Genomic DNA, 27,751 nt, shown 5'->3' with positions numbered 1-27,751 from the left:
ATTGCAGCTGACGCAGGAGAAATAACGGGACATTTTTTCAGTCTCTCTCGCTTTCTCTCTCCCTCTCTCCCCTCTATCTCTTTCTATGTCTCTCGACCTCCCCCCGCATAGATTCCTGCCTGCGCGTTCACGTCCCTCCTGAAATGCGCGGCAGCGGCCTCGCGCAGAGTCGCCTACAGGAATCATTATTTTTAGCGCCTGGCTCGTGTTGCAGTGTCGGGGTCGCGAGAAGCTTTTCTCTCCATCTCTGTACCACAGTTGGAGCTTGACTGTGTGCACGAGAGAGCTACGCAACGCACTGACTGCTATGGTTCCATAGACTGAGTGAAGTTACAGGGTGGTCGACGTTTGAAAGCGAGGAGGAGGATAGCAGACTGACAGAGCGGGGAGGGGAGCACCAACACATCTAGTCCCTGTACCACCAGCGTCCGATACACACACCGGTCCCCGTTTAACAAACAGCCAGGAGATGGCAAGCCCCACAGCAGGTCGAGATGTCCCGGATGCTTCTCCTCGGGACGAGCCGGAGCCGTCGGTACAGCCTCATCCCGAACCAGCCTGTCTGGAGGCTCAGAAATGGATAGAGGTGAGTGAAGGGACAGCTCCGAGAGGCTCACGGGCCTGCTGCTACAGCACCGCGGGACAGACACGTCCATTACTGGGGGATATAAATACATACAGCTCCGGTGCACCGTCACCTGTTGTGGGATGCAGTGTCGGGTTACGTTGTGGGACAACGGCTCTGCGTGTGGACAAACGTAAAAGTTTTAACATGTGTGTGTTCTGATGTTATTTAACACACAACGCTCATGTGAGGGCGAAGACAAAGCTAGGAAAAAAATCCCAAAAGTTGAATTAAATCCCGTAAACTGGACGTTATTTTCCGGCTGTTTTGATGTTTTTACTTGCTCGGTGGTGTAACGCCCCCTTCTCCGGGTGAGAGGGGATTCCGGTTGCCATAGTGATAAAACCGGGCCAGCACTCACGCACTAGATGCTGTAGCGATGATCCCATCGGATGAGATTATTATTTGTGGTTTGCTGCATCGCTTCTTCCACCAACATCATCTGCTTGGATAAAAACACCTCTCTATGTGAGCCTGAGCGGTGAATCATGATTTTGCCCTGTGGAGCTGAGTTATGATGACCTATTTTGTGCTGTCCCCACTTCGGGCTAGCTACCTGCCAACTAGCATCTCAGCTTTGGGTAATAAAGCTTGGAAGTGCCACAGAAATGAGCTCTAAAGCTCTAAGCTCAAGTGTTGGCTTCAACTTCACACCATAGCCGTGTTTTCGCAGAACTCCAACTAACTCAAACCATACAAGCTGTGGTATAGCAAAGAGTGAGATGGATAGTTTACTGCCAACACCTAAACACAGAGTTAGAATTGTTGTAAAATAGATCACGGTAAAATGCTTATTTCCATGGTCAAATAAGTAGAAAGGTGACAGATTGGTTGAAATATGCAAACTGGAACAAACAAACACTTACAAAACAGATTTAGGATTGATTACTTAACATTTATTTAACAAGGACCTTTCAGGATAAATGTGCATAAGGTTATGGCACTGATTCGAAGGAATGAAACACTCTTCTGCTTGTGGAGAATAATGTCCTATCGAGGTAGCTTTAGCGATATAAATACATAAAGATAATTTACGTGTAAACTTGCACAGTTATCCCTTCAATAAATGATGTTTGAGTTGGGATTTTGTTCATACTTGCACCCCACCCAATAAAAAAAGGATTTACATCACAAAAACACAATTTGCTTTCCTATAACCTTAAAAGTTTTGTATTAAACAGTTAAACTGGTCATAATATGTACTATAAGTCCAAGATAAAGCAAACTAAAATAGCTAGAATTATTTTTATTTTATTTCAATAGTCGATCAGGAATACTATTGACCTAAAACAGGACATCCCTCTTAAATGCAGTTTATCCTGCCCTCAGTCAAAGCGCTGTGGTTTTTTGAATCACTAAAAAATGTACAGTTATTAAAAGGTTTTGTTACCAAGCAGAGCACAACAAACACATGTTGGTCTGCATATGAAAACTATCGACGTCAGCTATGTTACATCAACAGTGAGCACATTCGAGGTCAATGTTGGTCTAGGTGTTATACTCTCCTGTAGCGTATTCCTCTTGCTTTGTCGTCCTGGTGCCTCCTAATTCTCCAGTTATTTTCAGTCTGGTCAGGCTGACTCTATTTCTAGTGGTGTATTTATGTGCTCTCACAGGTGTGGATGATTCAGGGTTAACCACGCCACCCTACGCTCCATGCTGCATTTTGAGTTTGTGCCTCTCTGTAAGAGAATGCAAAGTGTATTCACACACACAAATGTCAATCAGCTATGCATGATACAGCTCACACACTCCTCAGACACGCCCCGGTTGGGTGACACTGGTCACTATAGGAACATAACATGCGGCCTCTCAGGTGTCACTGTTTCCAGGGGGGCAGTAGAGCAGTAGCAATCTTTCATCACATGACCAGAGCAGGAAATAACACAGGAAACACTAAACCTTTCTATCTGTTTATAGACGAGACAAGGCAGGATCAGACTGTCTCAAAGCTGATGCACACCATCGAATGTGCTTAAACCTGGTGGATGTGTCGTTGATTGAGCAGGTTAAAGTTGGACATGCTTAGAGGAAACAAAAAGTAAACTTTGGTGACAGCAGTTAACCTTTGCTGTCACTGTGCTGTATACAGTACATAGCCAGTGAGGTCAGTCACATATATGGACCAAAGAATGCAAGTGTGTGTGTGTGTGTGTGTGTGTGTGTGTGTGTGTGTGTGTGTGTGTGTGTGTGTGTGTGTGTGTGTGTGTGTGTGTGTGTGTGTGTGTGTGTGTGTGTGTGTGTGTGTGTGTGTGTGTGTGTGTGTGTGTGTGTGTGTGTGCCAGATGTCACAGCTGTCTGTCTGAGTCAGATTAAGTCCAATGGTCGCAGACAGCCAGCTGTGTCTGCTAGAGAGAGAGAGAGTGTGAGAGCCGGGATTCATGGGATATTCCATGCATTAAATGCGGTATGAAAGAATGTGGAATAATGACGACTTGCTGTTGGCACAGAAGTCTTTCATGCCTCTGTGATTTTTGGAGCTTTTGTGAAGCCAAAATATTTACAGTTTCCCACGGATAAAACTACACATGTTGGCATTGTGCAGATCTCATTAGTATTACTTTAGGTTGTATTAAAAAAAGAGTTTGGCTTAACTTTACTACATTTAGGATGCATAGGACATGAAAACAGACTCGTAATGGGGAAATAACATACCTATTTTTGTACTTTTTGCACTAAAATGTGCTTTGTATTTGAAATGTGAAAATCTCAGAGGTTAAATAAAGCTTTAATGACAAATAACAGCTTTAAGTGTGACTACATTTCGATCCGCACAGTGCAGAGCGACATGTATATTAAATGTCACTGTATCATATTTTGCCCCATTTTGTATATCATCATCGATTTAAAAATACTAAATAACATGCCATGATCACACTTCGATCACTTACTGTGAGGGAGAACAGTAAGTGTGCTGAGAGGAAGGACTGTGGTTCCTCACGTTGAACAGATATTAATTATCTGGTGGTTTCTAGTGTCCAATCTCTGGTTAATTTCTCCAGATTAAACTCATCTTCAATCTGGATTATGACTTAATCTTTATGGATTTCTCTTTCAGTTTTTTCTTTGTGTGTTTTTCTCTGTTTTCTGTGTGTCACGACAGTCCATTAGTGTGCAGGATGCCTTCAGCACATTATGACATACCAAGGCTAATGCTTCTGCACAGTTAGGACATGCTTCTGCACACATCGAAACAGCATCCTCTCTCAGCTCTTTGTGTATCAACTGGGACTCTAACCCTTTACATCTCCTCCAGTGGCTTCACTGGGAGCACATTTAAGCTTGGTTTAACATCGCTCCTCCCATACATCAACTTTACATTGAAAGCATTGAATTGTAATATTTGATGCCATAATTGTTCTACGGCTTTCCTGCAGGGACTGCTAATGAAATGTAGCTATCTAGCTAACTCTGGCGTAATCCATTTTCCCTGTTAATCAAATTCTTCGTGTTTGGTGCATAAAATAAGTACTGTAGTAGTATTATCTTCTAAAAAACAGAAGCTTACCTCGGATTTGAATGATAATACATGCGAGAGCTTGGGGTCAATTGAGGATATTGACTGATTGTCCCATGATAAATATAATTACTATCACTTTCACTCTGAGCCTGTAGCATCCTGGCTTTCCTGAGCTGTACTACAATACATCATGTGATGTGCTTATTAAAAATGGTACATCTAACTTCATTTACTGCATATTTTCTTCTGCTCCTGGGCTCTAAATTGTAGCCTCTCATTCTTTCCATTTTTTTCTTTCAGTTGTTAAAATACAAGTAAAGTGTACTCTGGCCTAGTTCTGCTTCTCCTCTTCCCCAGACACACACCATTTAAATGGTAGCTGCTGCTGCTGCCATTCACCCAGACTGAGCAGAGCAATCCACCATGGAGACTGTCAGGGAGTGAATGTTGAAATACCCCGAAGGCTTTTGATATAGTTTTCGGAGCAGTCATGAAATCACACGTCACACCCTCATGCCAATCCAATGCCAGTTGTTCTCCGCTCATATTTTCATTGCATTTTAACCCAAAACATGTAAGCCCACATTGGCCACAGTGTCTATTTTTTGCACTTCAGTTTCAGCATTTTATACATAACCAATCGTTAACCACCTCCACCCCCTACAAACTGTCTGTGGCCTTTACCCCACACACACGCACGCACGCTCACACACACACACTATTCACACAAACACAGTCATCCTGCTCTCCCTTAATACAGTGCTCTCTTGGTCAGTAAATTATATATGATCATGCTGTAAATGTTTCAAGATCTAGAGTCTAACCTTGCTAAACAAGATGTGTGTGTGTGTGTGTGTGTGTGTGTGTGTGTGTGTGTGTGTGTGTGTGTGTGTGTGTGTGTGTGTGTGTGTGTGTGTGTGTGTGTGTGTGTGTGTGTGTGTGTGTGTGTGTGTGTGTGTGTGTGTGTGTGTGTGTGTGACAACTCAATGAGGAAAAAACCCCAAAAAGAAAGTGATGCCAATGGGAAACATCTGGTCCTCACTTATCAAACAATAGTCTTTTTTCAGGGTGTGTGCGTGTGTGACTGTTTTCCTATCATATGTTTGGTACACGAGCATTCGAACTGTAAAACAAATACAAATTATTTGCTAAATATCACCAGAAATAAAGGACAAACAAAACAGAAAGAGAAAATGATGGCAAGACTAAGTCAGTTAATAATTCTAAATAAATATTATTTATTGTTGTCAGTTGCAGACAAAAATAAACACATTTTGTCAGAGTGAGGGTGTGTTGTTTGTGGGGGGATGTGCAGTATATTATGGCATACAGTATACTGAGCAGTGGAGACATGAAGAGAGTGTGGCGGCAGTTAGCAGTTTCGTTGTTAACTATAATCTGTGCTAATCTGGATTAGAAGTCTAAAGAGTCGAACCTCTCTTATTTTCAGTTGATCTTTGGCTGCTGGTTATACAACAGCTCCAGAAAGCAGTGTGTGTGGACTGGTAGTGTCTCACTCCTCCTCTCCGGCCTGTGCAGGATAGACGGCAAACTGGAGTTCAGGTTGAAGGATTGAGGTTATGGTCCGATCAGACTACGACTGCGTGCATCTAAATCAGGAAAATGAAATGAGGACACAGAGCTGTGTGTCACTCTCATTTGGTTTCTACTGAAGCAAAAAATGTTGGGGGAAGGGTGAACTGGGCAGCAGCAGGTTCCTCTGTCAGCGACACAATGGGGCACTATTCAACAGACTTTATGCCCTTTTTTATATCAATCTGTTTCTTATAGCTATAATATTATGGCTGTCACTAAGGCACCCTCAATTACTGACATTGATTGTCAGTTGCTATGAAAACATACTTTCACACAGAAAATTAATCAATACACACAAAATATACTTGAATTTTGGCAAAACATCAATTCCACTAACTCATCATTTACTAATAAAAAAAAGAACTAACAATTGAATTAGACTTTTGATGGTGTGCTGGTTTTGCGTTTCTGTGGGTATTTGAAAGTAACTGTGACAGAATATTGCTTTTTTATTTTACTTTTGTTTATTTCATTTTTTTGTTATTTTATTTTAAGATTAAATAAGATTTTTCTTAAATAAGATGTGTTAAGTGTACATGTTTTGTTTTAAAATAACTGCCATGTGTGGAATAAACAGTAAATAAAATGAGTTAGCACTTGTGCCCTCCACGATAGACAATGGGGTGCCTCCGCTTCAGATGCTCCAACATCGCTGTTGTGCTGGTGTGGTATACCAACTCCATTTGGCAAAGACCGCAAATAACGAAACCTTTATGTTTGGGACTAAATTTGAAGTATTCCCATACCTTCAATGGTTTAGGGTGAGCTGTTTTTTGGGGGCTTTTATTGGGGCTTTTTGCAGGGCGTTGTTGGGCATCCTGTGAGGAGGTTGGAGTTTCGGTCTCCATTCTGCAAAGTGCAAACTGTGGCAATGTTTTGTTTGGATCACCCACGTGTGTGTGGCGATGCGTCAACGTCAAAATATGACGTCGACGTAATTTCGAAGTCAGGCCTAGTTAGCAGACATATTCTAGTCCCCCTGTTTTACATCTGTCTATTCCTTTAACCCCAGGCTGTAACAGGGAAGAGCTTTGGAGAAAAGGACTTCCGCAGAGGACTGGAGAACGGCATCCTGTTATGCGAGTAAGCCTCTGACATCACCCCCACTCAGTTTTCATGTCTGAAGCAGCAACAACATACATTAACTCCTCTAAGACTCAATAAATCTCTGCTTCTCCCCTTCCTCCCCTGTCAGGCTGCTGAGTGCGATCAAACCAGGGCTGGTCAAGAAGATCAACAGACTGCCCACCCCCATCGCCGGGCTGGTAAGAGGACACTCTCCAGTGTGACATCAACACTGTGAACCAGCCTGTTCGTCAAAGTGATAAACTCTGGCTGTCCCCTGCTGTCTGTCTTACAGGACAACCTGTCAGTCTTCCTGCGGGGCTGTGAGGAGTTGGGGCTGAAGGGCGCCCAGCTGTTCGACCCTGGGGACCTACAAGACACTTCCATACGAGCTAACCTCAAGTAAATAGCTCTGTGTGTTTGTGCGGCTTTTTATTTATTGTCCATTTAGATGGGATAGTTTGGAATGTGAAAATTAGGTTGTATGACAGACTTATTCATAATATGTCGATGCCACATTTATATGTTGTGTGCAGGATTTCAGTCATCAATGGAGAAGGATTTGTAGCATTGATTTATTGAAACTATTACGTTACTTTATACTTACATTTACACATACACTTCTTATACCTCTTCCACCTACGCACCGATTCATTCCTAAAGGGAGTTTGTGTGAAAACTTGCTAAATCTATGTGTGTTGCGAGGTAAAATCATATCTTTTGAGTCTGGTATCTTTGAGAAGATGTTTAGCTGGGGCCCCGGTCACCAGCAGTAAATAGCTTAACTTCCATGCCTGTACTCTTCAAACTCAGGGCATGGTGATAACCATCTATAAAACACACTGACTGTGGATACTGTATTCAAACCCTGTGCAAAATCCAAGCTATTCCTTCAACGTAGTTTCACTTGGCATTAACACACTTCTCTCTCATCAGGGACTCCGACTGCAACCGCAAACTCAAAAATGTAAGTAATTATTGCCGTTTATTTTATTTGTCTTGCTTTATCTTCTATATTTTCTGTGGGTATTTGTAAGCAACTGTGACTGACAGAATATTGCTTTTTTATTTGACTTTTTTTAATGGTTATTTCATTTTTTGTTGTTAATTTTTTAAGAAGGGACAGGTCAAATAAGATTTTCTTCTCCCTGCTTCTTTCCACCATAACATTTTTGTTAAGTGTACATGTTTTGTTTTGTAAAATGTACATGTTTGTTCAAATTAAAAATTGAGGTTCATTATGCCTGAAAAACAATGGAAAAGTAGGACCCATTTGATTAAGGAAAAATCTCCCATTAAAGATGGATATCAGAGGAAATGTGTCCTAAAATAAAATAAACATAATAAATACAAAAACATATCTGTGTGTTTAGCATTAATGAATACACTATATATATATATAATATACTTCCATCTGCTGTGTCTCCCAGGTGCTGAACACATTGTACTGGCTTGGGAAGGCTGCCAGCGGCTGCGCCTCCTACAGCGGACCTACTCTCAACCTCAAGGAGTTTGAAGGGCTTCTGGCTCAAATGAGGGTGGTGAGTGAACATGCTGGAGAGGACAGAGCATGGATGGGGGAGGAGAGGGAGAAACACAGATAGCGTCGTGGAGGAGGTGCGGGGATGGATTTGTTAGTTTCCTCTCTTTGTTGGGTCACAGCAGTCACACCAAACAGTAGACAAACACATTTCTTTTGTAACAGCACAGCTCCTCCTCCTATTTCAGGGGGACAAAGAACTGATAAACAGGATGAAAGAGAGGAGGGAAGAATGTCTCTGCACATTTGATCTGGAGGTGGATTCATAATATCATGGATACCTTTGATGGGTTGCATCAAGCATCTTAATATTTTATCTTAAGTTATTCCTTAAAAAGCTTACATTTCACAATCTTTCTTAGCAATAACTAAAAGAAGACATTTATATTTTAGGACACATTTCCTCTTGGGATATTGATCTTTAGTGGGAGATTTTTCCTAAATCGAATGTGTCCTACTTTTCTTTTTTTCAGACATAATGAACCTCTTTATTTTTTACTTGAACAAAACAACATTTTCATTACATTACAGAATATGTTGTGTTTGTGTCCATTCTCTTGCATTTTCATAACTGTTTCAAGCTGGACTTCGCTTGTTTTTTTGTTGCAACCACAATTTCCTCACCGAATTAAAATAATATCTAAATCAAATCAGAAAATCCTTATCAGAGAAACTCAAGATTCTTTGTGCTCTTTGCTCCTAGCCTCCTTTGCAATCATTTTCTCAACCCAGGCATTGTCTCTTGAGGGAGCTTCTTATATAATTTACTCTACATGATGCTCTTTTCCATATATTGTTTTAATGCCCGATGTGTTTTTGTGCGTTTTTAGGAAAGTGATGAAGGTGGCGACGGCTCACAGAAGCGCAGTGTGAGAGACAGCGGCTACGACTGCTGGGACTCTGAGAGAAGTGACTCACTCTCTCCACCACAACACACTCGTGACAACTCCCTAGACAGGTGAGAGACATCTGTCAGCACACACACATACCAGAATATATGGACGCACACACCGGGTATATTTCAGATAACTGATGAAAGGTTGAATACAGCTGAGGACACTTTCTAAATTTTAGAAACACACATTTGAAACTTTAAAACTGGTTCCATTGATGCAAAATCCTCATGTGAGTTTCAAATAATGTTTTTTAAATCTGTTTTGTTTTATTTTTGAAAGTCTGGACTCCTTTGGCTCCCGCTCACAGCACAGCCCTTCTCCTGATGTGGTGAATCGAGGCAACAGTGATGGTTGGTTCTGATCTTTCAGATTCTGTAACATTTCAAATGTTCTGCCCCCGTCTTTTCCAAAAAACATGAGAGTACATATAGGTCTTCTCATGTAACTTTACGAAAGAATGATAATAAGCATATTGCTCAAACATCCCTTTAAAGCAGCAATAAAAAACTCACTGACCCATAAATAGTCTGACTGCTGTCCGCTCACGTGTGGGGGTTTTAACCTTGATATGTTATGGCCAGTCAGGCGGCCTGTGGACAACAGCTGAATGTCCAGACACTGTGTGTGTGTATGGGTGGATGTGGGTGTGTGTGTGTGTGTGTGTGTTCCCCAGATGCAGCAGCTGTTAATCTGAGTAGCAAGCTCGTGTGTGTGAGGGGTATCACAGACATCCTGTTTGTGTCTTTTAGGTCGACACTTTGAAATGCGTGCAACAGTGACAAGCAAAACACTATTCCAAAGCCGGGAATAGACTCAATCCCTACATTCCCAGGAGGTCACAGAGAATGTGTCCCGCTTTACCAAGTTATATTTATTACCCAACTCCAAAGACAGTCAAGGAATATAAATATACTTATTCTCTCTGTTTGTGTGTTTGCAGAATACTTCATAGATGTATGTACAATCAATTCAAAAAGTTGCCAAGGAAAGAAGTGATATTTCTCACTGCTGTTGCAATATTTAAAGAACGATTCATTGTTTAACTGCAATGTAGGTCATATTCTTCGGTTATACAGCAAAGCGGAGATTTGGGTACAATTCAGACATGTAACCAAACTAGCAAAACAGTCCAGCCAAATATCTAAGCCACTTTATTCTGAGGTAAAACTTAAGTGGATACACTTAATTACCAACAAAACAAAAACGTTGTTGATAAGGGTTAGGGTAAGGGTTGTTGTGTTTTAAATAAGCTGGACTAACCTTAGAGTATTTTTATTTTCTCATAAGCAAGGCGTTCATAAAAAGTGAAGCCAATGCGCCTTTATAGACCTGCATGTTTTTAGCAGAGTGGACTCTGCTACACAATAGAAGTCTATGAAAGTCTATGAAAAAGTAAACGTACCTTTTTTTAATTATCACTTCAGAACATTTTCCTAATGAGTTTATAGTCTTTGTCTCTAGTCTCATCTTCAATACAGCATGTTTCTGAAAGTTATGCATCATTTAGATTCAGTGTCTAAAGAATTTGAAGCTGTAAAGAAACTTAAAATAAATCTGTCATGACCCAGTTCATAAGGTGTTTCCTTCACTGAACATATTGCTATTAGCACATAAGATATTATGAACAGTGTGAAAAGTCCCATGCGGCTGGTATGTCTTGAGAAGCTTCTGCAGAGGTTATTATCTAAGGACTAATTAAGAGTACCTCCTGACATATTTTCTAACCTTCACCCTTTTAAAAAAAATCTTTCATGCTCTATCGCTCTTTGTTGCCTAGGACGAGGCAGCGACTCGGATGCTGATGCCCCCAGCAGAAGGCCAGATGTGCGGAAGGATGACATGTTGGCCAGACGGACAGCCAGCAGTGAATCAAGAAGCTTCGTTCCCTTCAACCAGTTTCTACCCAACCGAACCAACACCAGCTGCTACATCCCAGCTCCACGCCGAAAACCACATACAGAGGAAGGAGATCAGCGGAGGTAATGACCACCACATTGGCGCGCTATATAATTCAGATACAAATAATGCATATTAAGTGCTGCAATGGGAAAATACATAAACTGAACCGATGAAAAAGGTGAATCGCATAAGACACACACACATTTCCTCAACCCTAATCTGTCCCTGCCGTTACACACCGTTCCCCAGTCAAGCCTCTCAAGAGCAGTCCACAAGAACTGGACTGCACCACAGAACTCCAAAGACTGTCACTTGGGCACCCGAGAAAAATGAGGAAAAACAGGAAGAGGAGAACGCAAACCAGGAAGTGTTGGAGCAGAAGAAAATGCAGAGGTTGCAGAAGGCAGGGATTAAAGTTCTGCCTGCTGCCGCTCGCTACAGCAGGTCAGAGAGCAGCGGCATGAGAGCTGCTGTGGTTTGACAGTTTGGGTCGTGTTCACTAACGGATCGTTATGATGGTGTTTTGATTTGTGTATGTTCCTGGTGCTCTATTCACACTGAAGGTTTGGGTTTGACCAGATATCTGGTTTGAGCATTTTGACTTATTCATGATGCGTTTTGGGATAGAGGTCTGACTAACTGCCCGATACTGTTTCTGTGGTTGATATGTGAGAGGTGGATTCAAGTCTTGACTGTTATTAAGGGGAAATTGTGCCACCTTTTACATAGATGTCCAATCAGTGTTGACGGTAAATGTATTCGATTGTCATTTGATACGACACTGATGTCGTTGTATGCAATGAACATCTAGAAACTACTTCAGCTTAGGTTTCTCTCTCGGGTTTCTTGTCAAACTGTGATTGGGCATTCACATTAAGTGGGCAAATGTTTCCTTTAATATTGTAAAATAACTTTCACTGGGCATGGATTGCTACTCGGTTGGTTTGACGGGTGATACATTTGCCTATGAACTTTGACTAATCTATGGGAGCTTGCAATATTTCACTCATTGTGGACTATTGTCAAACTCTGCATGACGCTACCTCTGCTCTCAACATGCAACAAAGGATTTTAATAACCTATGAATGACCTTCTCACACCAGCCCTCCGATAATGGAGGAACAGGAAGTGAGGTCACCGTCCCCGAGCATCATCCTTCGCTGCGAAAATGACTTTTTGAGCAATCAGAAAACTGCTTGGGACTCTTCCTCTGATGTGGAAGATGAGGCAGAGGTGCAGAAAGTCCCGGATATTCGTAAGGACGATCTAGCATCCAGACGAGCTCATCACGGAGCAGTTGCTCCCAGGGTTCACCAGTTTGTCCCAACACCTGTATGTAGCAGCAAAGACAGGGAGCGCTGGGAAGGGATTAGACGAGCCTCGCAGCAAGCACTGCAGGAGAGGGAGACCAGGTTGGCTAAATTTGGTTTGTGTGTGCTGCCATTTTTCTTCCATTTTCTCTCCAACTCACTGCTCAATATTCTCACACTTTTTCCTAATTTTTCCTTCTTTGCGTGCTGTGGTCACTTGTGGTTTGACGTGTGTGTGCTCCACTTTGATGTGTGCTGTGTGTTGCGATTGACTCTGTGATTGGACAGTGACAAGGAAAGAGTCCCTGACATCATTACACGCAGAGACAACCCTTTCCTAAACTCCGCCCCTCGCCACGAGGAAGAGGAGGACAGTGAGGAAGAGGGAGAAGAGGGGAAGGTTATAGTGACTCCTAATAAGCAGAAGGATGACCTGGCTCGTAGGCGGGCTCTGAGTAAGCCCCTCCCTCACAGGGACGGACCAATCAGCTTTGTTTCTGCCTCCATGACCCATAAAGATTTGCAGAGGTGGGAGAGACTCAAGATGACTGAACCCAGGTGCCCAACACACTCTCTCTGTTTCAGCACATATGCAGTACAAAGCACTTAAATGCTGCTGTATGTCAAGTGTGTGGGCGATAATGACTAAGAGTATGTGCAGTGTGTCGGTGGGTGTGTGTGTGTGTGCGCACTTATAGGTTCAGTTTCAGTCTTAAGCAGATCACTGCAGGCAGGAGAGGATGTTTGATCATAAGAACTTACAGTCCAGATATCTGAAGGGATATTGCTTAAATCCCTAACAAACAATGGATTTATTACATTTGGTCAAACGTTTATCAACTTCTAAATACAACTTACATCTATGTCATCTACACACAGTTAGGGGATTTCACAAATGTCATTCTATTCCTTTAATACTTCATTTAGTGATCATGAATGCCCAACAATCTGTGTTTTTTACTTCTCAAATTTGGTTTCAGGCTTTCTTTTTCTTTTTTATTATATGTAGGAAATATTTGGGAAATGTTTGTGAATCGAAACAGTCTTCTTTAGCTATGATGATTAATTCAGTTATCAAAAAACACATCAATAGGTAAATAATCCATAATTTCAATAGACGTTCATTAGTTGTTTTCATGGACATATCTAACCCTTTAATGGGCAATCACATATCAGTATTTTTACATCGTTATAACACATATATTTCACCCATGTTTCACTGTTATTAGACCCATACTACACTTATGTTACACCCATGTTACACTGGTATTACACCCATATTATACTTAGTTTCACCAGTTGTATTCTTTATTCTCTTGTACACTTTTGTAAGCACCATAATCTCCCCTTAGTCTTAGTTTCCTTTCTCTCTCTGTCTCTGTTGCTCCCCATGTTCTCATCTGCTTGTTCATTCTCCTCACCATTGTGCACTTCAGACCTCTTCTTTGGCAAGCATTGAAACAGAGCTGGGAATTGGTGTGTGAGAATGTGTGTGTGACCAAAAGAGAGGCGACTGTTGGCTCAGAGCACTGCTTGGGCTTTGTTTTTCCGTCTCTGCGCTGATGTCATGAGATAGGATAATGAGTTTTTTGTGTTCCCAGTAGAGCTGCAGCTACTAGGAAAAGGGACTATACCTAGTGTTTATAAACATACTTGGTGTGTGTGTTCTGAATGTACGTATGTGTGGAAGTCATTTAAGTATTTAAGTACACAACCCCATGCTTTGTCCCCTTCTGTCCATCCGCTCTTCCTGTCTGATTCATCATTTCCAACTCATGCTTCCTTTGTCTCCACAGTCTGATCCTCTCTTTCTGGTTGCTCATGATTTCTTTTCCACCCTCTTTATTTCCCCCCTGCTGTTTCCCTGGTTGATGTTGTTGTTGTTGTGTGTGTGTGTGTGTGTGTGTGTGTGTGTGTGTGTGTGTGTGTGTGTGTGTGTGTGTGTGTGTGTGTGTGTATATGTGTGTGTGTGTGTGTGTGTGTGTGTGTGTGTGTTTGAATGCCTTCATGTGTGAGATTGTATCTACAGTGAGGCCAGCCCGGCCCCTGCTGTGTGTCAGGCTTGTCTGGAGAAAAATGATGGAAGTCCTTTCAGCGGATCAGCAAAGGCTAGACGGGGTCACTGCAAAGTTGTGACCTTTGGGGGTGTGACAGAGATCGAGCAGCCAATAGACACAATCACATCAAGTGAAGGGGAAGAGACGGAGTTACTAAGACGACTCCTTTCCAAGGCAACTGTAGCCATGCCTACTATTGGCCAGGGCTCCCAGCTTTCAGAGCGGGAACGCAGGTATGGAGGCCAAATACAACTTGGGCTACAGTGTCTTGAATCTAAAGTCTCTTGCATTAGTGTGGACTGCACTGACAAAAAAATAGGTCCCAATCTTTGATACTATCTATTGAATGATTTAATTGAATTGCTTGTGATGTTGATTTATATAATCTTTCACATTCCAGGCTTATTTTAATTAGTAAAGTAGGTAGTGTGGATGCACCTCTCTGCATTGTCCTGATTTGCTTGTAGCTTTAATAATAGATAACAAAGGTACACACACACACACACACACACACACACACACACACACACACACACACACACACACACACACACACACACACACACACACACACACACACACACACACACACACACGTGCATGCTGCTGTGACAACTAGTAATAGAATAAATAGCTTCTATTGAAAGTGTCTTCACTACATTGTCAATCAATTTTTTCAGTTTTCAAAAATGTATGTTTATGTTTTGGCCGTTATATCAGATTTTCTCATTTCTCCAATATAAATATTGATATCAGCTTAAAGGTGATGGCTGGGCTACAGAAACCAATGTTAGCAAATGCACAATTTGTGCACTTTTCTTGTCAAAGGGCTTTTTCTTGTAGTTTTGCATCTCTTTTGCATGGTGTTTCTAACCTTTATCCATTGGTTCCTATAACACTCTTTGGAATGGTTTTCAGTTTGAATTTTTCCCTCCTGTACATTCTCTTTTCTTAACTTTTTGTCACCACTTGTGCACGAACATAGTAGCACGTTTGACTATTGTTGTTGTTGCGGTTTGAGCTTTATACAATGCTCTCACAGCCAGGTACATGGAGCTGACCTCAATCGAACCACCCCTCCCTTTACTGACCTCCCGCCCTGCACCCCTGAAACCCATCCTACTCCTGCTGAGGTGGATGCCCGTCTGGCTCAGTATGAGAAAAGAGCAGAGGAGGAGGAAGAGGATGAAGACGAAGAAGAGATGATCCCAGATCTTCAGAAAGACGACATGATGGCAAGGAGGACGGGAGTTTTCCATAAACAAAGCACCTCTACTGCGACTTTCAACCGTTTCCTGCCTCTGCCCAGTACCAAGCGCTGCACTCAAGGCGAGGTCTCACTGACGCAGCTCCGCGGAACAAAAGGGAGGTGCAGGCAGACAGGAGCAAGAAAGTAAACTGCCAGGTGGGCTGAGATTTGTGTTTCTAACAGTGTGAGGAGGAGGCACTAACACGCTTGGAGTGGTTTACATGCTGAAAGAGAGCTTGATGTTTATTCAATTAAAGGAGTTTCTCTCATAGAGTGGAGCAACAGCAACCCAGAGTTCCCATGGAAACACCTGACAGGACTGTAATCCGAGCAACGTCTCACAGCGAATATGATGATGAAGAGGATGAGTATGATGAAAACGAGCCTTTGCCTGACCTGGAGAAGGACGATATGATGGCTCGAAGGACCGGATCATTCGTAAAACCCAGCGCAGTCAAAACTAATCAGACCCTTAACCAGTTCCTGCCGGTACCTGGATCAGTGAAATATAAAGTGGCTCCTGTGTCTGCAATGAAGCCTCTGCACAGCAGACCTAAACTCACAGAGAAGATGGCCAGTGAAAGGTATTTACTGCATTTGAATGATGAAGAGGTTGTGGGGATTGCCAACTACGGCAACTAACGAAGCATATTTCAACGGCAGAGAAGGTTTGACTATGTTTGCAAGTGAAATGGCCTGCCGACGAACACTAATACATTTCTATGGGTGATTTATAGCTGATCCAGATGTCACTGTGTTGTTTTTTTGGTTCCATGCCTGCATGTTTGAGTGCCTGCAACTGGATGCTTGATTTGCTTTGTTTTATTTGTATATGGAGGATATATGATGGATTTGATTTGCCGTTGTGGTCGGATTCTTGGAGTTCTCTTTCTCATATGGCTTGGTGAGGTTTGTGCTTGGTTTGGACTAATATGGCCTTTTTCTTTTTGCTGTTGAGGTTTACCATTAACTTTGTTTGGCATGACTTTGTTAGTTTTGTTCGACTTGAATATAAAGGGGTTGGCTGTTGTTGCTGTATTTGAAGTGTAAGTCACTGCTGAATCACAAAGTGGCAAAAACTGTTGCTACTCTTTGGTTGGTTCACCCGGATTACATAAAAAAAGGGATATTGTGTTACCTAACAGATGCTCCTAATCAAGTTATAAACAAAGATAATTATAAGAAAAATATAAATCAGAAATGTTTTGTAAAAAAGATGTGCATTATTTGACAATATACAGCTTACATCTTTAACAAATCTTAAAATATGTTTACTATAATATATAACAACAGTGTAAAAGGAAAAAAATGGTACCAATGATTTTAAAACAAAGATATAGTATGAATAAGAATATAACATAAACACTTACACATACTCCATTTTATCACAGGGCTTAGTTGAATACTCTACTCTGATTGGTCATCACCATGTTGGTGTTCTATATGCATTAATGACCGCCTCGCTGCGCAGTAGCCCTTCAATAATATAAATGTTGCGGATGAAAAAACATTTAGCATGAGTAAACACCATACGATGTAATTTCGAACAAACATTTCTTGTAATTTGGGTGATGTGACTCTTTAGGCCTTGTTCTTCTCTTTTGTCCTGCTACATGGAACATGGCTAAACGTCTCAGCACAAACACCGCCTCTGTTGTCTGTGATTCAGTGTTGATTTATGCCTTGTGTGTATTTCCTGGTAACCTTGACCTTGTGACTGGATTTTAGCAGCATCGTTACCGTGGTGGCAGAACCTCTGGCTCCGCTCTCCAAAGCCCCGACCCTCCTTAAGTTTACCGGGCTTAGGGAGAGGCAGGGGGAGGATGGAAAGCAAGACATGACGACCCCCAAAACCTCTGTGGCAGATGTTACAGAGTCCCAGACTTGTAAAGTGGAAAAGCCAAGTGTAGAGGAGATAGTGGAGGAAAAGGTGGAGGAGAGAAAGACAGAAATGAGCGAGAAACCACCAAAGAAACCATTCTGGCTGGACGACGATGATCTGCCTCCCATCATGTGAGATGCTGTTTTTGTGCCGTCATGCCTCCCCCTTCTCAGATTTCTCCTGAAGATGTATCTGGTTGGAATTGACTTTGGCAATAATGCTGCTGCCCATTCACTCACCTGCTCCTTCCTCTCATTCACTTTATTCTGTTATTGTTTTAGGATGAGCCGGAGAGTTGCTTTTATGTCTGAGGACACTGAGTAAGTCTTTCTGTGGGACGAGCTTCTGCATGAAAACAATATTGACACGCTGTGCACGTCCGATTGTGCATCGTCACGTCATGCTTCATTACTAACATGCAGCTTCTTTTACTTCTCATGTAATTCTCTTTTGCACTTTTTGTTTGTTTAAAAATAAATTATAGTTTGGAGTTTTATTACTCAATTTTAGGGTTGAAGGAATGGGAAAATATGATTGCTCAGTTGCTTGTTTAATTGATTTGTTGTGAAACAGCATACATAACTAATATAAACCAAGAAAAACAGCAAGGAAAATGAGAATTATAAGGCAATATTTGTGTTTGGTGGAGTGTTAGTTTTGCTTTATGTTCATATCTTGTAGACTATCTTTGTCTACATCATCTATCCATTTTGAAAATGGGGCATGTTTTTACCTCATGGTTCCTCTTGGATCATAGAATGTGTATTTATTTGTATTATATTGCTGTATAAGGGATCAACATTAACAATGAATTAAATAAATGAATATTTCAGTTTTGCAGAGCCAAATCACGCCAACTTGATATGCAAATGTGTATTCAGCCATTTATAAAACATTATGACATTTTTTCTCTCGTCCAGGACCGTGAGCATGAGTGACATAATTAACGAGGAAGAGGTGGGACACTTACCGCCCCTGAGCCAGTCACGAAACGAGCGCATGCATGAGCAGCACAACAACTTTCAGGAAGACGACGACCACTGGCGAAACGTAAGAGACTTCTGACATTTAAATTGAGTTTGTGAGGTCCGTTAAAAAAGAAAAGGGAAAATATGATGTGCTTCTCATTTAAATAATATCAATGTTATTAGAATAAGAATTCATCCTGAATTATTTCACACTATGAACTCATGACAGGACTTGGCTCGCTGGAAGAATCGACGTCGCAGTGCCTCACAGGACCTGATCAAGAAGGAAGAAGAGAGGAAGAGGATGGAGAAAAGGATGAAGGAGGAGGGAATTGACAGCAACAAGAGGAAAAGCATTAAAACCTACAAAGAGATCCTAGAGGAGAAGTACGGATGATGTTGATGCTCTTTGTAATGTTGCTTGTAGTTCTTAATGTGACCCAGCTTAAACCTGCATCTTTGTCAACAGGCTAACATTAGCAAAACAATATCAGAAACACTACCGAGACACTAAATGCTTTGTGTCTCTCTACGTCTCTTTTCTAGGGAGCGCAGAGAAGCAGAGTTGTGTCAGGCCTACAGGAATGCAGCGACTCCAGAAGAAGCTGCCATGGTTTTACAGCGCTACGCTCTTCGATTCACCATCAGTGACGCAACACTGGACAGCCTCAAACTGCCCAGGTCCACCTCAAATATCAAACAGGAACATAATCAGGCGGACAAGGAGAATAAATTGACTCCCACTATTGACGAAACATCAGAACCTCCGCACAAACCAGAACCACTTGTAATGAAAGAGCAGAGGCACACAGAGCCTGAAGACATGGAAACAAAAATAACTCAACGAGAGACGTCTGTTTCGGTCTCCTCCAGCTCCACGTCAGCTGGCAGCCCCCTCAGCCCCGTCACAATCTCAGAAAATGTCCCCTCTCAGTCCCTAAAACTGAATGAGCCTCGATCCAAACCGACAGAGTCTCCAACCACTCAACAAAAACCTCCGACTTCAGAAGAAACAAAGCCTCAAACAAATCACGCTCGGCCTCAGATTGTTCAGGTGCAGCCTCATACCACACAGCCCACATACACACTCCCTTCCCCTCCACCTGTCTTCCCCCGACCCGTCCCCCTGCTGGCAGCAAAACCCTACTGCCAGCCCAGGAACACACAGTCCGGACACAAACCTGTCAAGGTGAGGGCTTCATATCAGCCGAAGCACTCAGCATCATCTGATACTTCACTGTTCCAGCTCAATGCACGCCTGCATGCTCTGATGAAAGGAGGTGCCTGTTGTATTTAGGAAGTGCTAACATTTTAACTTCTTAATCTGTGAAATGGAGGTTATTTTTAGTTCTCTGCATGCAGTTTGAAGGTATGTTATAATATATCAGTGGCAGTAAGTATTTTGACAGTAAGTATTTTGTTCTCTCAAAAAGTAGAACTACATGAATTTAATAGCAGTAACAAGTCATACCCTTTATTTACATTATAACAACAACATTTTTTATGTTGATTCAACAAGATAAATACAATAAAACAGTGATATAAATAATTATAAAAGACATCATAGATTAACACAAACTGCAATATTAAATTGAACCTTGAACCTAAAAGAGGTGTGGGACAATTTTTGTTGCATTGTTTATACTTTGAAGAAGTTGAGTTATAAGCATGGCTGATCCCTTAAACATCTCCTGAGCTACACAAGGCTATAAGTTTACCATATCTTCATCAATAATTAATTTGTATTACTTTCAGCAGATAAGAAAAATAGATAAGCTGTTTAATCCTAATTTGTATGCTTGTGTCCCACTCAGATGGACGGGTTGGTGCGAGTGAATGGAGATTTGCCGGAAGGTTCACCTTGTTCCACTCCACCTGCCTCTGCTCTGCCCTCGCCACTGAAGGTCAAAGATGTTCCCTCAGAGAAGAAGGAGGAAGAAGTACTCTCCAAACAGACGGAGAAAGACGCTCCCTCAGAAAAAATTTCCACCAATCACGAGAAGGTTGAGCATACGGCTTCTCCACAGAGAGAAAAGCCGACCACGTGTTTAGGCTCTGCCATCAGCTCCCTGATTGGAGGCAGAAACTCTACCACCACCACCATTATTGTGACCGAGCTCACACAATCACAGCCACATCACCCAGATGTCCAAAGCAATGGACAGGTAAAATCACAGGTACCATGTTTCTCGTGGGGTTAGTCGATTTAATACGCAATAAATGAAGTCAGAAGTAAGCAGTCAGTGACATTATAGAACAGTAAATAAAAAAGGGTTTAAATATTTTGAATCATCCCAACCACAAAATGCTTTTGGGCATAGAGTCATAAATTTAATTAAGACGTACAGTATAAGTCTGAGGGGTCCAGTAGCATGCAAGATTAGCTGCACAAAGACAGATACAAATGCCCTGGCAGAGATAGTTACATTGTTGTATCTACGCTTAAAGTTATGTTGTGCCTGAATTTTCCATTCTGGTGCACTAAGGCGTTCATGGAAAGCCTCGACACCTGAGACACAGGAGACAGCCGGGAAAAGTGAAACCCAGGAGACAAAATGAAAGCAGACATAGGTGTAGTTAAAAAAATGAATTATGGGCCCCGGCCGTGGCGCAACCGGCTGGGGCACCTGCATCGACGCCGGCGACCCGGGTTCGATTCCCGACCCGTGGTCCTTTCCGGATCCCACCCCGACTCTCTGTCCCACTTTCCTGTCACTCTCAACTGTCCTATCCAATTAAAGGCAAAAAGTCCCCAAAAAATAACTTAAAAAAGCAGAATTATGAATAAATTACTTGTTGCAGTAAATGGTTGCAGTTCAGCAAATGACTTAAAAGAAAAACACAAAAAAAAAGAAACATAATTTAGACTTTATAAGCACGTAGTGAGCATAGATACAGAAAATGGAATGGAGAAGAATATTGTTCCATGACTTGTATCTTAGTCCCCATCCTGTAGTGGAAAAACAATCAATATGAAATGCAATTCTGACATAAATCCTAGAAAAGATATAAAAAGAATTAAAAGGTATTTCTAAACATTACTTTACTTGCCCAGTTGCATGTTTCTTAGTTTTTAACACCAAATAATGTTTGTTTGCAGTTTAGTCCTTGTTGGGGAACATGAGCCTGACCTGGAAAACTGCTCAGCTTTCTCTGTGATGTATGTTGTATGTAAAGCAAGTTTGGAGTCTCCTCAGGTTGATTTTAATATTGTATTTACATGAACTGAAGCCAGCGACTGCCTTAAGACAAAACACAGTAAAACAAAAATAACTCAACTATATGTGATTTGCACTAAATAAAAATACCAGAACTGTGAAAGCATTTTAGATCCACTTTCTAGTGTTTTATTAACAGGTTGAATATTTTACTTTCAGGTCAACACTACCTCTGGGTTATCCAGTCCAGTGGAGGAGAACAAGTCTCAGCCGACTACATCATCACACAGCATGCAGGATTATTCTCCCACTGTCACAGGTAACACAGGAAAATGACAGTTCATAATATAGATCTGTATATAATATATAAACAGTATGTTATATTTGTTTTTTAAATAATTATCTGATTCTGATATTAATGCGTCTGTCTCTCTCTGCCATAGAGGGTCTTGAGGAGAGCAGTGTGACTGTGAGTATCTCTCGGCGTCTCCAGCTGTTTTTTTATTTTCTGTTCTTCCTTCATTCTTAAATTTGACCCTGTCCTGACCCTTCGTCTCCAGTAGTCGCTGTTGTCAGACTTGTCCTCTCACCTTTCCTCTCTTTATGTCCTTTTGGTCCCTATACATGTTTGTGTGCGTGATTGTCGGTGTGGTCTGGGTAGATTGAGACCCCCATGTTGAACTTGGCTAAACGTGTTAATCACTGGGTCTGGGACCCCAATGAGGAACGTAAACGCCTGGAAAGTTGGCAACAGGAGCAGGAGCGCCTCCTTCAGGTACACTGGTGGAATGGTGTGTATGTGCATGGCACTGATAGCTCTAATCATATCTCACTTTTGAAAATCGATTCCTTTCCTTGCCTCCTTTCCTTACTTCTTCGAGGATGTAGGAGAGAGAAGCGGATGCACAAAATAGACAAATTTTAAAAGCGGCATGAATTTACAGCAGTACATCAAAAAAGCGCTGGATGTGTGTGTTTATGTGTCTTTATAGGTTTACTGTTGGTATTTTTCTGTACATACAGTATTTAACATGCACAATGTTGTTCTGCAGGAGCAATACCAGAGAGAACAGGAGAAGCTGAAGCAGGAGTGGGAGAAAGCTCAGCTGGAGGTGCAGGAGGAGGAGAGAAAACACAACGAAGAGGTAAAATCACATGGGCGAAATACTATGGGCAAAGATTCACACAACATTTAGGGCATTGCATTTATGATTTTTTGTATAAGGCTATAACAGTGATATAAACTTTAATTTGAACTGTTTTGTAAAATTGAAAACATGAATAGTTTTGATGTAGTGCTCCCATTTTAAAAACCTCTGAGATTGTCAAAAGGCATTGACGTGAAAGTACAAATGTTACATAATGTTATATATAACTGCGGATTAGAACAGTGACGAGGAGAGAGCACTGTGAGGGAGTGAGAGGGGGCGGAGATACGTGGGCAGTGCGGCGATGTGTGTTAACTCGTTGAGAGAACAGGGAGTAACAAACTGCCGCTGGTTCTGTTGTAACCGTGATGCAGAAAATACATGTTGATAAAAAGTTTCAGATATTCAGAGTGATTTTGATAACCCAAGCTGTAGTGGGTAATTGTCCTCATACTAAAAACAAGCAAGCCAACTAACTCAAATTATACTGGCACAATGTAGATGATTTCATGCAGGATAAAGTCCACTGTACAGGCAAGAGTTTTGTTTGTGAGTTTATTTTCTTAGGTTTTAACGATCATACAGCACAAAGAAACATGGCTTGTGTCTCTTGTTTGTGTGTACAACTTTCAGGAGAGAAAGATCCTAGAGGAGACGGTGGCACCTTTAAACCCCACCAGCTTGTTAAACCAGCAGCCGCTCGAGACAGGGGCGACTTCATCAGCTCCAGAAAGCAACGCGATGGAAGAAGGAAGCGCTTCTCCACAGCAAAATGGCCAAAGAAGGGAAGGGACCGACGACCAGCATGTATCCAAGCTGCATTTTATCCAGGGTGAGGATAAATGCAGGAGGTGTCCACATGTGTGTGCCTTCACAACAACTTCAACCATGTGTTCCTCAGAGTTTCTTTCATTGATGTTTATTTTTGATTTATTTGTGGAGATTCCCCATGTGATGGTGAGCCTTCAAAGAAACAGGAACTATGGAAGACAGCCTCTCTGGACCGCAACCCCCAGCTCAACCAGGCACAGTTTGTCAAAAGGTATGCAAGCATGATTGTCCTGCATATATCCTGTGAAGGTGTTGTTGTGGCCTTTCTGTGTTTTTTCTCATCACATATTTTATCTGACCAAGTGTTGCTCTGCTTTCAGAGAGGGTTAACAAGTGCATGGGCTTCAAAGCACTGCGCGAATGTGTTTTATGTCTCATTGAATGGTGCATTATTGTGCCATAAAAGCAGACAAAAATGTGCCTATTATTTTCTGACTCTCAAGGTCAAAGTCCTAAAAAATGTAAATGTTCTTATGTATAAATAGCTATCATCCTAAATGTATTTCAAGCATATTACAGATGTTTTACATTTGTATTTATTACATGTTTTGTTTGTTTTCACCACAGGTCTGAATCACATGATGCTGTAACAAGCACACAGCAGGCCCCCCCTACATCACCTCAGCCTCCCTCACCCAGCAGGTAAAGATGCATGAACACTAAAACACAACATGTCTGAAAGAAATGAAGCCTAATGGTATCTGTTAATATCTGTTTGCCTGCTGCTGTCTGTGTGTGTGTAGGTGTGTGAGTGGGAGGAGACTCTGTTCTGGTTGTTCTCAACCTCTGGGAAAAGGAGCTGCCATGATCATCGATACACTCGGACTGTTTTTCCATGTACAGTGTTTTAAGGTACTAAGTTATTCTACGATAAGCAAAAATGTTTTTAGTCAGAAATGTTTCTGCAGTTTACAACTTTCTCTTTTCTGTATAACTTTAAAAGTGAACTGTTTCTGTGTATTTCTGTCCCTCAGTGTGCAGTGTGCGAAGGCCAGCTGGGGGACGCTACCGTAGGAACTGATGTGCGTATTCGAAACGGACTGCTGAGCTGTCATGAGTGCTATATCGCATCTCGAGGTGAGAACACATGCCCAAAAACAAGAAGACACACAGACTGGAACACATTGGTATCTTAATGTGTTCCAGTCTTAAATTAGTACTGAGAAACACCATTATAGATAACTATTTACTAAACCAAACATAGTTCAGAGTTTATTCAGATTTTGGCCACACTCCTACCATCTCATTTTTTCTGATTTCTGACTTTACTTAAGTCTCTTTGTTTTAGGTTATTATTTAGGTTCATTTTATGTATTAGCTCTCAAAAACACCTTCTCTAATCTAAAAGTAATCCTGTGTTAATTATAGTAATATATTTTTAACTAACCTTAAACTTGTCTATACTTTAAATGGGTCTAGAGAATTTTTCAATGTTTTACAAATTTGCACCAAAAGGGAATAAGATCAAAAAGTGTCATTAGAAAAATGTGTCTATAAAGGTACGAGAGCAAACTTTAACTCTTTTCCATGATGTTTCTATGCAGGCAGAGGTCAGCCCACCACACTTTGATGACCTGGATGTGACCTGGAACCCCTCACCATCCCCCGTCAGTGATTCGCTGGAGAAGAATTTTAGAACCTTCACATTTGGGACTTTCTGGAATACTCTGGAAGTTATTGACTTTTTCCTGAAATGCACACACAGCTTAATGGATGTGACTGAGAGCAAAAACTGGATGGAAATGCGGACTAAGTTATAAAAACTGTGTGCTTAATAACTGAACACATGTATACACTTTATTTTAATATGTGTAGCATGGATGTAATCAAGAAATCAGTGTATTTAGACCTTTAGCACATCCATATCTAGCACAGTTAAAATATGGCATTGCATTTGTCCATCATTCCTAAAGCCAGCAATAGGAGATTTGCAGCACAGAAATACATACTTGCAAGTACATAAAGTAAAACGGCAAACAAAGTTCTCATTTCTTGAGACAATTATAATAGTTGGTCAAAATAACTTTCAAAACGTCACATGTTGAATTTGTATATCTTCTTTCAAATATATTTTTTCTCTGCTCCAAATCTCCCAAGTGTTTGATCAGAAATGAAGCACAAACGGCATATATAGATGCTAACATAAGGATCTGTTATTGTCACAAGCTAACATGTTGCGCTAGAAGCTGAACCACTACACAGTCTCCAATTCCTGATTCATCAACCCTGCTTCTGCACAGATCAAGTGACTGGATTACCTGAAGTAGCTTGACCATTATAATGCCTTACTCATCATAGTTCTCTCATTCTTTTTGGGGTTTTGTGTTTACAGTTTTGCATGAATGAAGAACATTATATAAGTTATTGTGAGGATTGCTCAGATGGAGTAGTGTGAGTTTGACGTTGTTATCGTCTCAACAGCTGAACTCTGACTTTCCTCTTGTATGTTGTACATCATGATATTTTTGAATTGCTTTGGGAATCTGGCAAAACTTACACAACCCTTTTTCTCTTATAATTCATTTTTACAGGAATGAGAATGCATGTTAATAATTATATACTTGTTCTTTGGATTTTTTAAATATTTTCCCTCTTAGATGTTTTAGCCATTGTTTATTCTCATAGACTGACTGCATCCGAATCAGTGCCTTATGTAATGAAAGAGAGAGCATGTGTATGTGCAGGAGTGATTCACACTCACATGGACCACTTGGTCTCAGCACATTGTGTGTGTGTGTGTGTGTGTGTGTGTGTGTGTGTGTGTGTGTGTGTGTGTGTGTGTGTGTGTGTGTGTGTGTGTGTGTGTGTGTGTGTGTGTGTGTGTGTGTGTGTGTGTGTGTGTGTGAAATAATACATGTATAGGTTTGAATGCGATGTGTGATTTGACTTGGAGCACAGTTCCATACCAGCAAAAAACATTTTAAAAGGATTTCCTAATCACCTGCTGTTCTATTCCACCCCCCTCTCATGAGCTAAACCAATGATTCAATGTGATTTGCTGCTTCCCTGTTAATAATTCTCCCGTATAATGACAGTTTCACAAAGCCCTATAATCTCTCCTCATCTGCCTCTATCACAAGTGTTGCCTCCCCAGAGTCTGAGCTGAACGCCTCTCTCCTCTGTTTGTCTTTGAATGGCGTCTTCATCACTCAGAGAAAGAGAGCGCTCAGTTCTTTTATAGCAAGTGTATGTTTATCAATAAAATATTTTAAATGGGATGCTGTCTGTCTTCTTTTCCCTGTCCAACTGCATGACTTAGGTTCTACTCCCCGAGACTATGACTCCGGAAAAACTGATTAGAAGATGAAGAAGATGAAGAAGATTCAACTTTATTGTCATTGCACAGAGTACATGTACTAGGACAACAAAATGCGGTCTCTGCATTTGACCCATCCTAGTGTTAGGAGCAGTGGGCTGCCATTATGTACGGCGCCCGGGGACCAGTGTCTTGCTCAGGGACACCACGGTGGCACTTGGTCTTTCGGGGACTTGAACTGGTGACCTTCCAGTTCCCAGGCCAAGCCCCTATGGACTTCGCCACCACCGCCCTGGAAAAACTGATTAGAAGATGAAGAAGATGAAGAAGATAAAAAATAAAAAAAATAAAACTGATTATATAGAAGTACTAATGTTTCCTTGCAATAGTGTAAGAAACAGTTCAAGTCATTTGGATTTAATATTGGGGGTTTAATATAGTTATTTTTTTACCATAGTGGATTTCCTATTACCTAAGTGATGTGCCTAATCTCTTTCTTTCTTTTTCTTTTTTTTCTTTTGTTAATCTGTTATGGACTAATCCTGTACTATTGAGGTTTGTATGTTTGCTTCTTGAGATAGATCAAATTGAAGTAAAAAATGATATACCTCATTGAAGTAGAATATTCAACATATAAGCACAATCATTTAAACACGATTTGGATATGGAGCAACAGGACCCAACTTGATGATCTGTCTTCCTCCAAACCTTTTACATCAAATTAGCAAAAAACAATTGACACCCAGTAAGCATTGAGCTTTTTGGGCCCCAAGTCAGTTGGCTGCTCTGCCTGGCTGGTAATCCATGCTTT

The 27,751-nt window shown here is 41.3% G+C and overlaps 2 protein-coding genes across 4 annotated transcripts; both read left to right on the top strand.

Moving 5' to 3' along the window:
• Positions 1-144: 144 nt before the first annotated feature.
• Positions 145-26,902, top strand: LOC134865181 (LIM and calponin homology domains-containing protein 1-like). Of its 3 annotated transcripts, XM_063884634.1 has the most exons (24): positions 145-586; positions 6,694-6,764; positions 6,877-6,946; positions 7,042-7,148; positions 7,683-7,713; positions 8,177-8,287; positions 9,117-9,244; positions 9,462-9,532; positions 10,960-11,161; positions 17,861-17,899; positions 18,500-18,629; positions 18,777-18,934; positions 19,094-19,736; positions 20,362-20,712; positions 21,925-22,024; positions 22,149-22,174; positions 22,367-22,480; positions 22,758-22,850; positions 23,487-23,685; positions 23,796-23,895; positions 24,252-24,326; positions 24,428-24,536; positions 24,659-24,761; positions 25,229-26,902. In XM_063884634.1, the coding sequence occupies exons 1-24, from the start codon at positions 470-472 to the stop codon at positions 25,252-25,254; spliced, it is 3,174 nt and encodes a 1,057-aa protein (XP_063740704.1). In that variant the 5' UTR covers positions 145-469; the 3' UTR covers positions 25,255-26,902. The 3 variants fall into 3 exon arrangements, with proteins under 3 accessions (XP_063740704.1, XP_063740705.1, XP_063740706.1); XM_063884635.1 differs by lacking the exon at positions 17,861-17,899; XM_063884636.1 differs by lacking the exons at positions 145-586; positions 6,694-6,764; positions 6,877-6,946; ... (4 more) ...; positions 9,462-9,532; positions 10,960-11,161 and adding exons at positions 15,946-16,281; positions 17,426-17,710.
• On the top strand, positions 12,195-15,970 carry LOC134864393 (uncharacterized). The gene is made up of 4 exons (XM_063883329.1): positions 12,195-12,493; positions 12,680-12,949; positions 14,421-14,681; positions 15,491-15,970. Exons 1-4 carry the CDS (start codon positions 12,195-12,197, stop codon positions 15,843-15,845), a joined length of 1,185 nt encoding a protein of 394 aa, XP_063739399.1. The 3' UTR covers positions 15,846-15,970.
• Positions 26,903-27,751: the final 849 nt, after the last annotated feature.

This window comes from Eleginops maclovinus, chromosome 5 (assembly GCF_036324505.1).
Source record: "Eleginops maclovinus isolate JMC-PN-2008 ecotype Puerto Natales chromosome 5, JC_Emac_rtc_rv5, whole genome shotgun sequence".
Classification (NCBI taxonomy): Eukaryota; Metazoa; Chordata; class Actinopteri; order Perciformes; family Eleginopidae; genus Eleginops; species Eleginops maclovinus.
This window is presented reverse-complemented; position numbering and strand designations above follow the sequence as displayed.

Coding starts and splice junctions, on each gene's coding strand:
- LOC134865181 (XM_063884634.1), top strand. CDS start 470: ATGGCAAGCCCCACAGCAGGTCGAGATGTCCCGGATGCTTCTCCTCGG. Junction 18,630..18,776: donor ACGACGACCACTGGCGAAAC/GTAAGAGACTTC, acceptor AACTCATGACAG/GACTTGGCTCGCTGGAAGAA. Junction 23,686..23,795: donor CAAGCTGCATTTTATCCAGG/GTGAGGATAAAT, acceptor TTATTTGTGGAG/ATTCCCCATGTGATGGTGAG.
- LOC134864393 (XM_063883329.1), top strand. CDS start 12,195: ATGGAGGAACAGGAAGTGAGGTCACCGTCCCCGAGCATCATCCTTCGC. Junction 12,494..12,679: donor CTGCAGGAGAGGGAGACCAG/GTTGGCTAAATT, acceptor GTGATTGGACAG/TGACAAGGAAAGAGTCCCTG. Junction 12,950..14,420: donor CTCAAGATGACTGAACCCAG/GTGCCCAACACA, acceptor TTGTATCTACAG/TGAGGCCAGCCCGGCCCCTG.